General features: G+C 40.5%; 1 protein-coding gene across 2 annotated transcripts in view; it reads left to right on the forward strand.

Moving 5' to 3' along the window:
- Window positions 1-13,246, forward strand: part of LOC126100510 (X-linked retinitis pigmentosa GTPase regulator-like) — a 313,988-nt gene that overhangs the window by 227,965 nt on the left and 72,777 nt on the right. For both annotated transcript variants that reach the window (XM_049911120.1, XM_049911121.1), the window contains one exon: window positions 9,778-9,930. In XM_049911120.1, coding sequence (XP_049767077.1) covers window positions 9,778-9,930 — 153 coding nt within the window. The remainder of the gene's footprint in view (window positions 1-9,777; window positions 9,931-13,246) is intronic.

Below are 13,246 nucleotides of genomic sequence, written 5' to 3' on the forward strand. Positions count from 1 at the left end.
TGATTACAATACCAGAAAAAAGAAAGACCTACACTATCCTTTACTTAATCTATCTTTGGCACAGAAAGGGGTAAAATGTGCTGCTGTAAAACTTTTTGATAAATTACCAATTGAATAAAATGTCTGACAGACAGCAGTAATAGTTTCAAGAACAAATTGAAATCATACCTCCTTGACAACTCCTTGTATACCATAGATGAATTCTTGAATATGAGTAAATAATTCTGGAGATATAATATGTGCATTTTGTGCCATTTGAGGGAATGGGATAGATAATAGAAATATTTAGGTATAACACTATAATGTGTGTGTGGGGGGGGGGGGGGGACTTGTTTCCTGTGCACATATCTTGTGCATTTGACACATTGCACATCATAACGGTTTTTCCGTGCTATTGATCAATGGAACACGTAACTAACTAATTAACTAACAAGAATGGAAATTACATGGGGTCTAGCAATATCCTCACCATGCCATCTGAGGTCTAACCGAGCGACCACTGAAAAGTCAAAATTGGAATGCCAAACTAAAGCCCTATGTTTTGCCCACATACAGGTTTATATTCATTTTCTTACTCAGGTCGTTTTTGGAATATTGAAGCCACTAGAGATAGCAGTCATGTGTACATGAGGTGTGCCTGTGTATGTGAATATGTGTGTGTTTTCCTTTCTTTTCTGAAGAAAGCTTTGGCCAGAAGCTTAGGGTGTAACAGTCTTTTCATTGTGCCTATCTGCAACACAATGTGTCATCTTTATGGTGTGTAACAATCTGTCCTTTACAAAATTGTTGATATTCCAAACTCAACTTTCCATTGTGTGGTACTAAAATTGACTTGACAAAGAGAGAGATTAACATTAACACAGTTCCAGCCACTGCCAGACTACAAAGAGCTTTTAACAATTATAATTTTACATATTATTGTTAGAATGTATGCATAATTACACTTACAGTGAAAGGAAATGATCCTATGGCATTTGTTGATGGGGATCCACCCTGGGGTGGTTCGGCTGCCTAGGGCAAGTCTTTTAATTTGACACCACTTTGGCGACTTCTGCACTGATGATGATGAAATGATGATCAGGGCAGCATGACACCCAATTTCCAAGTGTATAAAATCTCCAACCCAGCCAGGAATCGAGCACAGATCCCATGCCTGGCAGTCAGCTGTGCTGGCCACTCAACTGTGGAGGTTGACAAACTTACAATTACAAGTTATGAATGTTCAAAATCCAAGTGGCGATTTTAGTTTGACCAAATGCAGTAACATGTTTTACATAAATAGAATTTGATAGGAATACTATCTCATTGTGAAAATTAATAACAAGTGTTTTTCAAATATTCAATCCAGAATAATTCTAATTTACATTTTAGTTACATAATGATTTTTGATACTAATACACACACTGGATCATGGACAAATACTGAACACGTTATTACAGATAGATACTTCATGAATACAATTTATAAGTTTCTAAGCTGGTTACATAGTATCATGTTGTCTTCTAGAATGTTCTACTAACTATTTTTACACAAAATAATAACAACTTGACATCCAACAGTACATTTTTTAAGTATATTCAAAAGTTTCAAACTGACAAGACTTGGAAATTATGAATGACAAAAGTTAACAGAGGTTACTAAACAGTTCCTTATTCACGATCTATGTATCAGTTTCTACAGTACAAATAAAAGTCAGATGATGTATTATAATCCATTCATCATAAGAATAAACCTGATGTAAACCTTGCACTATGTATTCTTCTGCATTTGCTGCAATCTCATTGGACTTCCATTTCATGTGGGACTGCAGCCAAGCTGTCTCGACTTACTGTCAAGTACAATAATAAGAGTACGTTTTGTGCTGTGCATTACGCGCACATCGACTTAGGGATAATATCAGACAATAAATTTACCAGCGCATTTAACTTGGATAGCACTGGCAGGTCAGCTGGTACAGCTACTCTGCAGTGAATGACCAGCTGCAGTTCACACGTAAAAAGAGACAAGCGGAGGATCACTACAGCCTCAAATGTCATTTCATTTTAAGCAGATTGAAATAATACACTGCAAATCTCCCACAGTATGCCCTTTAGACGACTAGATGAAAACCACAACATGTTATCGTTTTTAGCTAATGTACTATTGTAATTAAAAACAAGAATGATGTAAATTCCTTACTTAACCGCAGAGTAATTTTTCTGCGTAAACAGTGTATAATGTAAGAGAGTATTGAAGTATTTCACCGTATAGTTAAATATTGAAGCCACTGAAGGTATTACTTACATACAGTCAGTCATCTGGTAATCTCTTAGCTCCTTCCTTATCCGAATCCGAGAAATACATTTCAGTTCTGAGAGTGTCACCTGCTACATTGATAATGAGCCTGTCATCAACAGAATCCTCGAAGCCAACCACGTGCACCATTTTCTCTTCTTCTTTTATGGCAAGCCGTGCTATATCCCGTCAGCATTCTGCAGAGCCATTTGGGAAAGCTGCGTGTATTAGTTCCAGTATGTCTGGCAGCTTAACAGTCTTGTTACTTCTCAGGCCAAATCCTGCAGCTTGGCTTCAGATCTGTACTGTTGGGTTCATATTGTAATGGTAGAGTAGCAAATGTAAAAATGCAGCATTTGTATGATGTGCTTGATGCTGTGAAAATGGTTGTTTTTCATGTTTCTACAATACTTATCTACCTCTGTGGTATAAAATGATGGACATGGTCCAAAAAAGAGGGTTTGGCTTTTCATTTTTACCTTAAAACATTAAATCGTTAAGTTTTCTTAATTTAAATAACTTTTATGAGCAGTCTTTCATAAAACATCGATAATTAAGATTTTTGAAATGGAAACAAATTTTGCTCCCAATATATAATTAGAAACAAGAAGACGTACATTATTCATAAGAAATGATGATGAGTTTTATAATTACAAGATGTTGGTACTTCAAATTGAATGAGAAAAAAAAATATTGGGGAGTTTGAACCAATGCATGAATAATCACAATCAGTTCTCATCCTATTATGCTACCGACTGCACTACATGTTCAATGTGAGTTTATTTATCTATAGACCTCTAGGAAAACTTCAGAGCCAATTATCTCCATAAATTTATGAAAAACATTAAGAACAGCCTATTTCTCCGCACTGTTTAATCGTGTTTCACTTTGGAACAGAAAGCAGCCTGAGCCATTTTTATACTGCGCATTGACAGTGTGACAATCAGAGCACAACGCTGCAGAGGCTGTGACTGTAGACGATTTTTGAAATAAAAACTACCTAGCTAAAGTGTGATTAAGAAAAACGTTGATGGCTGTTAATACATTTTAATATCTTAAAGTTTAATGTAACATAACTTAGTAATATTAATATCTTAAAGTTTAATTTAACGTAACTTAGTAATAAGATATCTAATACATAAGTAGGACCTACTTCCAAGAGCGTAACAACACCAGTGCACGTGTGCTACGGCTACTGACCAATCATCAGGTTTATTGTTATGATGAACGGATTATAATCCATACCTTTATATTGTCATGTGCTTATAATGTTTAATTGCTTATTGTTGTATGCTTAACTGTGCAGTGCATTATCTTGTAATTGCTGCTACATTATTATTTATCATTATTATCATTAGTTAATTATGCAGTGCATGTATCTTTTATTATCGAGTGACATTTGTCTAAGTTTTTTTTAAACTTTTGATGACACCAGTTGCATATAAACATGCTCAAAGGTGAATAAAGCATGTCTATTTGTATGGGGCCTAGCATACTTCATATTGCAAATTTACTTTTTAAAAAGATGGTGCCTTTCAGAAATGATTATGTGCTAATAAACATAACCAGAACATTACATTTAACTTAGAAATATCTGAGGGTGAATAATTAACCCAACTGAAACAGTACCTATGTGGGAAGTTAACCCACCTTTTGTGTCCAAGATTCCCGTTTACAGTGCTGCACTTTCAGCTTGAATACTTTAATCATAAGTCATTGTAACAGTTGCAATGATTATAGATTTAAGTTTTTTTCTCATATAACAATTCACTGCAAATACAAAACTGACAGAGTATTGTTGATTGAACTTATGTGGAAAGACAACATGATAGAACACACTATGTTAGATTCCATCCAAGTTATTTTCCACCCCAATACCAATAGCTTGCATTTGAAACATGTACAGCTGCTGGAAATGCAATATTCAAGTCTACATAAATGGACGACTGACAGTCAAAATAATCTTGACTATGACATGTTACCTCCAGAGGAGTAAACTTGAAGCTACAGCCCTTACTATGACTGTCAGGAAGGTAAAAGTTTACTTTTACCTTCTTGTTCATTGACAAAATATTTACAGTAACAGTTATTACCATAGAAGTATTCAGGTTATAAATGTAATACTGAGAAGGTGTGAGATATTTTGCATATATTTTTTGTTGCTAACGATTCGAGATTTTCATTTTGAAACTAGTACCTTACCTCAGCAATACACAAGGTACTTCCACTCACCTATTTAATAGAAATACCTAAATATATCGTAGTGACCAATTTATAACCAGCAGCCCAATGGGCCAAAATGTTGCATATCCTATTGATTAAAACGTCAAATCAGAACTGTTAGCCCTTTGACTGCTGTAGAGGAATGAAGTCGTCCTGCTCCACTGTTCCCCACAAACTGTTGATAAGTTTAAGGGCAGTCTCTGGGATTTCCTACAGCACTAATGATGAGTGCAAGCATCCCTTGCCACAATATATTACAATGGACAAGATTAAGTGCACTGAGTCACAGGTACTTGCATCATCTAGAGATGTTAACATACATAACCATGTTTCCACAGTTTTCCAGTAACTGTTTACAAGTTTCACCTGCATAGTTCAAGTGTGCATCTACGTTTACTGCTGTGGTCCCTCACTGCAGATTTTGACTTCACTTTGCATATTTTCGTCAGTATTAACTTCCAGTTCTTATGTTCTATGAGAGTGTGAATTATCTGATGTCGGTAGCAGTGATGAATCTTCAATGGAAACTTTAAGTAGTAGTCCTCAGCGCTATGCATCAACTATTACTACACATTGGTTTGATGCTTCTACAAGAGGTACAGTCTGCAGTTATTTGAAATCTGAGAAATCATTCAGTGATAGTAAATCCTTCAGAAAAAAGGCACATCTCAGTAACACTTTTGACTGGAATTAGGCTGATTTCCAGTCATTAAAGTATGCATTTGTTGTCTCAGCTTCAGTACACAAATGTCAGCTGACTAATGACTCAAGCATTCTGCCATTTTAATGATATTTCTGTCTGTTGCAGTTTATAGAAGACAAAACAAATTGATTTTATTTTTGTGCCAGGGCCAGTACTCCAGAATCTGTGCATTCTTGATTTTCAAAGTAGAAAGATACTGAATTTGAGGAACATTATTGTTTTGTTCCCATTTGTCTTTTAATGCCTCAAGTTATAAAGTTGAAAATAAGTGGCCATTGGCCCAGAGATATACATTTAAGCACTCCAGCTTGAATGAAATTGTATTCCAAGAAAGTTTTATTTTACTTTTGAGAATACAACACATTAGTGACATCTCTGTGAGTACTGGAGGCAACAGTTTGTTCAAAATTTGGAATATTGTCAATAAAGTTGGTACAAAGTTTTATAGTATATTTAGTCCACACTAGGAGCTTTGCATTGATAACAGTCTCTTGTTGTTCAAAGATCGATTATCTTTTAAACAGTTCATTCCCTCCAAGAAAAGTAGATTCAAAATAAAGACATTTATGCTATATGACTGTCAGACTGGATATGTTTTAAATTTTATTGTTCATAACAGTATAACAACACAAACTTGGTTCCACAGTTTAGGGTAAAGTTGTTACATAGGGCAACATGTATGAGACCATATTCAGAACAGGAACATACTCTATATGCTCACAATTGGTATCCCAGCTCAGACATACACTCCTGGAAATGGAAAAAAGAACACATTGACACCGGTGTGTCAGACCCACCATACTTGCTCCGGACACTGCGAGAGGGCTGTACAAGCAATGATCACACGCACGGCACAGCGGACACACCAGGAACCGCGGTGTTGGCCGTCGAATGGCGCTAGCTGCGCAGCATTTGTGCACCACCGCCGTCAGTGTCAGCCAGTTTGCCGTGGCGTACGGAGCTCCATCGCGGTCTTTAACACTGGTAGCATGCCGCGACAGCGTGGACGTGAACCGTATGTGCAGTTGACGGACTTTGAGCGAGGGCGTATAGTGGGCATGCGGGAGGCAGGGTGGACGTACCGCCGAATTGCTCAACACGTGGGGCGTGAGGTCTCCACAGTACATCGATGTTGTCGCCAGTGGTCGGCGGAAGGTGCACGTGCCCGTCGACCTGGGACCGGACCGCAGCGACGCACGGATGCACGCCAAGACCGTAGGATCCTACGCAGTTCCGTAGGGGACCGCACCGCCACTTCCCAGCAAATTAGGGACACTGTTGCTCCTGGGGTATCGGCGAGGACCATTCGCAACCGTCTCCATGAAGCTGGGCTACGGTCCCACACACCGTTAGGCCGTCTTTCGCTCACGCCCCAACATCGTGCAGCCCGCCTCCAGTGGTGTCGCGACAGGCGTGAATGGAGGGACGAATGGAGACGTGTCATCTTCAGCGATGAGAGTCGCTTCTGCCTTGGTGCCAATGATGGTCGTATGCGTGTTTGGCGCCGTGCAGGTGAGCTCCACAATCAGGACTGCATACGACCGAGGCACACAGGGCCAACACCCGGCATCATGGTGTGGGGAGCGATCTCCTACACTGGCCGTACACCACTGGTGATCGTCGAGGGGACACTGAATAGTGCACGGTACATCCAAACCGTCATCGAACCCATCGTTCTACCATTCCTAGACCGGCAAGGGAACTTGCTGTTCCAACAGGACAATGCACGTCCGCATGTATCCCGTGCCACCCAACGTGCTCTAGAAGGTGTAAGTCAACTACCCTGGCCAGCAAGATCTCCAGATCTGTCCCCCATTGAGCATGTTTGGGACTGGATGAAGCGTCGTCTCACGCGGTCTGCACGTCCAGCACGAACGCTGGTCCAACTGAGGCGCCAGGTGGAAATGGCATGGCAAGCCGTTCCACAGGACTACATCCAGCATCTCTACGATTGTCTCCATGGGAGAATAGCAGCCTGCATTGCTGCGAAAGGTGGATATACACTGTACTAGTGCCGACATTGTGCATGCTCTGTTGCCTGTGTCTATGTGCCTGTGGTTCTGTCAGTGTGATCATGTGATGTATCTGACCCCAGGAATGTGTCAATAAAGTTTCCCCTTCCTGGGACAATGAATTCACGGTGTTCTTATTTCAATTTCCAGGAGTGTATTTATTCTGGCGTCACAACCATTGAACAACTACATGTGTCAACAACCATTGAACAACTACATGTGTCACTGTTCATAAGAACAAGCGCAATACACCAAAACTGCAGTAGAAACTGAAATGAGGAGAAACTGAGTTCAGGTCAACAACAAGCTGCTTGCCAGCAAATGGTGCGATAAAGAGATGTGTGGATGTTGACGACATGTAACACAACACATATGGCTGAAACAGAAAAGACTGACAGAGTACTGGGAAAAATGTAAAAAAATAACCAAACAATGTGATGTAGACTGCAACTCAAATATGGTTGCAGTTGAAGGTTGTGACGTCTTATTGAGCTGAGTAGGATCAGTGCATAAGACTGTGGAATGGTACAATTTTTTTCACATTCTGTATTAGTGAATTTTAAATGCTTGTGCTCTTCACATATCGATCACTGGGTGAAAAATGGCACGCACAGAGCTCCACCTGTCTCTTGTTAGGAAAATTGTAGAAAAATATGCTACAGAGGAAGGTGCCCCAATTGTGAGAATACTGCTGTGACTTGCAGGGGAGCTTTTTTGGGATGTTATTCTGATTGCACGTTCAAAGAAAAATATGCTAGTGCACAGATACGTGATTTTCAAAAAAACAGAAAGTGAACAGGTAAACCAGATATCAGTGCAAAAGTTATAACAATGAGCCATTATATGTTGTAACATGTTTCAAGACTTATCACTAAGAACCATTATTAATCACCAGGAATTAAACCTGATAGCTAAAATTAATTGACTCTTATAAGGATATTGGTGGGTGGGGGGAAGAAAATATAAAAAGCTGTCTTTAACTTCACTGTTGGAGGTCCATAGCCCAGCTGAGAAGAAAGTTGGAAAATAGATACGCTGGGTGTAAAAAGTATCCAAACAGTTTGATTTCATCCCTTCAGATGAAATAGTTTGCTGGCAACTGGCAAATAAACAGACTTGATGTTTCAGAAAGTGTATCATCTATCTCTACATAATGTAATTCCACAACATACATTGCATAAGTAAAACTGAACTTCTAAATATTCATCTACTTACAATACACTTATTGCCACATAACATAGAAAGCTGTATTAGGATATCCTGATTTTTAATAGCAAAATTTACCTCAGAACGTAAAGCAGGATTGAAAAAACATACTGCACATTGAAACAAGTATTCAGTTCCTGAGTTTGAAGCTTGTCTTTAGACGATGAAATATGCTGGCAACAAACAAACTTTGTGTTTTAAGATATCTAGTCGATGTATGACAAAAATACATAGGATTCATTCTGCTAGTTAAACAGAAACAATATATATTCATCACTGTACAATGTGATGAAACTATTCTAACATGATGAAAACACATATATTCAAGTACCCTGGTATTTTGCCAGTGAAAGTTAACTGATATTCTGGTGGAAAAGTCATTTTAACAAGACTTCGCCACTATATAACTGAGTTGTGTAAGAGGAGGGGCTGATGCACTCCCCCCCCCCCCCCCCCCCCCTACTGCACCATACATAAACATATATAAAGTAATGAATATAATAGAGGGAAACATTCCACGTGGGAAAAATATATCTGAAAACAAAGATGATGAGACTTACCAAACAAAAGCGCTGGCAGGTCGATAGACACACAAACAAACACAAACATACACACAAAATTCAAGCTTTCGCAACAAACGGTTGCTTCGTCAGGAAGAGGGAAGGAGAGGGAAAGACGAAAGGATGTGGATTTTAAGGGAGAGGGTAAGGAGTCATTCCAATCCCAGGAGCGGAAAGACTTACCTTACGGGGAAAAAAGGACAGGTATACACTCGCACACACACATATCCATCCGCACATCCTGATGAAGCAACCGTTTGTTGCGAAAGCTTGAATTTTGTGTGTATGTTTGTGTTTGTTTGTGTGTCTATTGACCTGCCAGCACTTTTGTTTGGTAAGTCTCATCATCTTTGTTCATATATAAAGTAATCTAGATGTGATTCCCATAGTTGTCAATGTGAGTAGGTTAGCACTAGCCACGAAATTTGATTTAATTCTCATTCAAGATGTGATTTACAGAACATGATGTGTGAATGCATGAACGGAATGAGTGAACTGCTTTCCAATAGGTGCTATATTAACACAAGTTTTTTCTGTGTTTGTATGTATTGTTATTTTGCAGGTTCTTTTATTTATACGTGATTGATACAAACTATTTTAGTGCCACTACTGTTTCTTTAATCTAATAGCTGGAACTGGTATATACTTAACAAATATAGTATTAAAATGCCAAAACTATGCCACTGGTAGGACCTTTTCCACACTCGTATAGTGTTGGCTTTTTTTTTATGGGGAGCCTAAAGTAAAGTTGTTGGTAAAATTAGACATAAATCATATCATTTTAATTGTGTTTTTGTAGGAAGACAGCACAGTGACACAGCCTTTGAGACAGAACCAGAACCAGAAACTTGCACCTATCCTGAGGTCCAGTGGTTCATCTGAGAGTGCAAGTGATAATGGCAGTGAGAGCAGTAGTGACAGCCACAAAAATGAGGAGCAGTCAGGAAACCTGGTAAGAAAAGAATTTTTCTTAAGTCAAATACAGATATAAACATTTTTCCACCTAACAAATGGCAGCCAACAAAGACAATAGTGGAAATGCTGTGACAACAATGTTCACAGTCTGGCATGAGAAAGAATATGCTTCTAAGGAATAAATTCAATTGAAACCCAGACGAAATGGGACTATATGGGACAGAAAAGATCTTTGTTAGCAGTTGGCAAGAATGTCATCAAAGGACAATAATAATAGAATAGAGAGGTGAGAAGGTAACAGGTGAGAGAAAAATGGACAGTGAAAGAGAAGAAGGTGAGAAGAAGAAACTGAGGAAGAAAATATGTGAAACTGTGAATTTTTACCATCTGGCTGTAAATAAATGCCACCAGAGTGAAGACTGGTGGGAGGAATGAGTGATGTGGAATTTTGGTTTTCCGCATCCTTGGGGGTTTCAAAGCAGGTATTCCTATTCTCTTTCAAAGAGTGTAGTCATTTTGTGATGGTACTCACCTGGTTTGAACATCATCTTCTTCTTCTCACCAGTGCATAAGTTTGTTATCCCGTAACTGAAAATGTTTTAGATATTGAACAATGTTATACAATAATGGACACCCCACCTCCAGTTTTTTTCAACTTGATCCCATATTTAGCAGTCCGTCTTCAGGCCACAAGTGGCCCATCAGGACCATCCGACTGCCGTGTCATCCTCAGCTGAGGATGCGGATAGGAGGGGCGTGTGGTCAGCACACCGCTCTCCCGGTCGTTATGATGGCTTTCTTTGACCGGAGCCGCTAATATTCGGTCGAGTAGCTCCTCAATTGGCATCACGAGGCTGAGTGCACCCCGAAAAATGGCAACAGCGCATGGTGGATGGATGGTCACCCATCCAAGTGCCAGCCACACCCGACAGCGCTTAACTTCGGTGATCGCACGGGAACCGGTGTATCCACTGCGGCAAGGCCATTGCCGATCCCATATTTACTAACTTTAAATTCACCTGTTGGACAGTGAGCAGTTTTCTTACACTCGTATTCACATGTTTAGAGAACCAGGCTAGACTCAGTAATCGGTGACAGTTTCAGTAGCAATATCTTGTCATAAACCTCATTCCACAAATCACAGTTGATACAAACAGCAAGTTGAGTACCGTTCTATAGGAAATTGGTAAACATTGTTTATAATGGCATCAATCAAAGTGGTTCACACAGGTAGGTCATTAACACATGTTGACAACAAAAGTGATGCAGGACTGTTAATTTTTTCGTGTTAGGTGACAGACAGGCTTTTATACCTTTCACTGCTTGGCTTGATCCAGATAAGCAAAAACTTGCATCAAAATTTGAACTAAGTGCTGCATAAATGCAGATACCACCACGGAGATGGTAGCACAATCTTAGCGGTAGGCAGAATCGATACATAGATGATAACACAGTAATGGCTAGCCACATACTCAAGATTGTCAGGTGGGGCAGGCTATTTAAAGACTTGTGTGTTCATATTTCGGAAAGTACTTATTTGTTTATGAAACTGTTAGGTGTAGATTTACTAATTTAGATGAGCTGTAGGTTCAGGTTATAGTTAGGTTTACATAATTAGTAGTTATTAGGTAAATGGATAGATGAAAAATCTACTCACCAAGCAGTGCCAAAAGAACACACATACACAAAAGGATTGAACTTTTGCAAGCTTTCAGAGCCAGTGGCTCCTTCCTTTGGCAGAAGAGTTGAAGGGGAAGGAAGAGGGGTGAAGGAAAAGGTAATCCCATTCCTGATGTCCAGGTGGAGCTTCAAGGAATCGTCAGAACCTTAGGCCCCCTACAAAACCTTTCACCTGACTCCATCAACCTCCTGACCCCACCGACACCCCGCACCCCTAGCTTCTACCTTCTTCCTAAAATTCACAAACCCAATCATCCCGGCCGCCCCATTGTAGCTGGTTACCAAGCCCCCACAGAACGTATCTCTGCCTACGTAGATCAACACCTTCAACCCATTACATGCAGTCTCCCATCCTTAATCAAAGACACCAACCACTTTCTCGAACGCCTGGAATCCTTACCCAATCTGTTACCCCCAGAAACCATCCTTGTAACCATTGATGCCACTTCCTTACACACAAATATTCCACACGTCCAGGGCCTCGCTGCGATGGAGCACTTCCTTTCACGTCGATCACCTGCCACCCTACCTAAAACCTCTTTCCTCATTACCTTAGCCAGCTTCATCCTGATCCACAACTTCTTCACTTTTGAAGGCCAGACATACCAACAATTAAAGGGTACAGCCATGGGTACCAGGATGTCCCCGAAGAAGAACTCCAGAATTTCCTCTCCAACCTCAACTCCTTTGGTTCCATCAGATTCACCTGGTCCTACTCCAAATCCCATGCCACTTTCCTTGACATTGACTTCCACCTGTACAATGGCCAGCTTCACACAGCCGTCCACATCAAACCCACCAACAAGCAACAGTGCCTCCATTATGACAGCTGCCACCCATTCTACATCAAACGGTTCCTTCCCTACAGCCTAGGTCTTCGTGGCAAATGAATCTGCTTCATTCCGGAATCCCTGAACCATTACACCAACAACCTGAAAACAGCTTCCCTACCCTCTGGCTCCTACCCTTGTAACCGCCCCCGGTGTAAACCCTGTCCCATGCACCCTCCCACCACCACCTACTCCAGTCCTGTAACCCAGAAGAACCCGGAAGGTGTACACGATCAAAGGCAGAGCCACGTGTGAAAGCACCCACGTGATTTACCAACTGACTTGCCTACACTGTGACGCATTCTATGTGGGAATGACCAGCAACAAACTGTCCATTCGCATGAATGGACACAGGCAGACACATCTTGGCACAGTGTTACACCGTCCGGGTTATCTGGATACTTCCCACTAACACCAACCTATCCGAACTCCGGAGATGGGAAATTGCCCTTCAATGTATCCTCTCTTCCCGTTATCCGCCAGGCCTCAACCTCCTCTAATTTCAAGTTGCCGCCACTCATACCACACCTGTCTTTCAACAACATCTTTGCCTCTTTACTTCCGCCTCAACTGACATCTCTGCCCAAACTCTTTGTCTTTACAAATGTCTGCTTGTGTCTGTGTAAGTGCGGATGGATATGTGTGTGTGTGGGAGTGTATACCTGTCCTTTTTTCCCCCTAAGGTAGGTCTTTCCGCTCCCGGGATTGGAATGACTCCTTACCCTCTCCCTTAAAATCCACATCCTTTCATCTTTCCCTCTCCTTCCCTCTTTCCTGACGAAGCAACCGGGGGTTGTGAAAGCTCGAATTTTGTGTGTATGTTTGTGTTTGTTTGTGTGTCTA

The sequence above is a fragment of the Schistocerca cancellata genome, chromosome 9 (assembly GCF_023864275.1).
Source record: "Schistocerca cancellata isolate TAMUIC-IGC-003103 chromosome 9, iqSchCanc2.1, whole genome shotgun sequence".
NCBI lineage: Eukaryota > Metazoa > Arthropoda > Insecta > Orthoptera > Acrididae > Schistocerca > Schistocerca cancellata.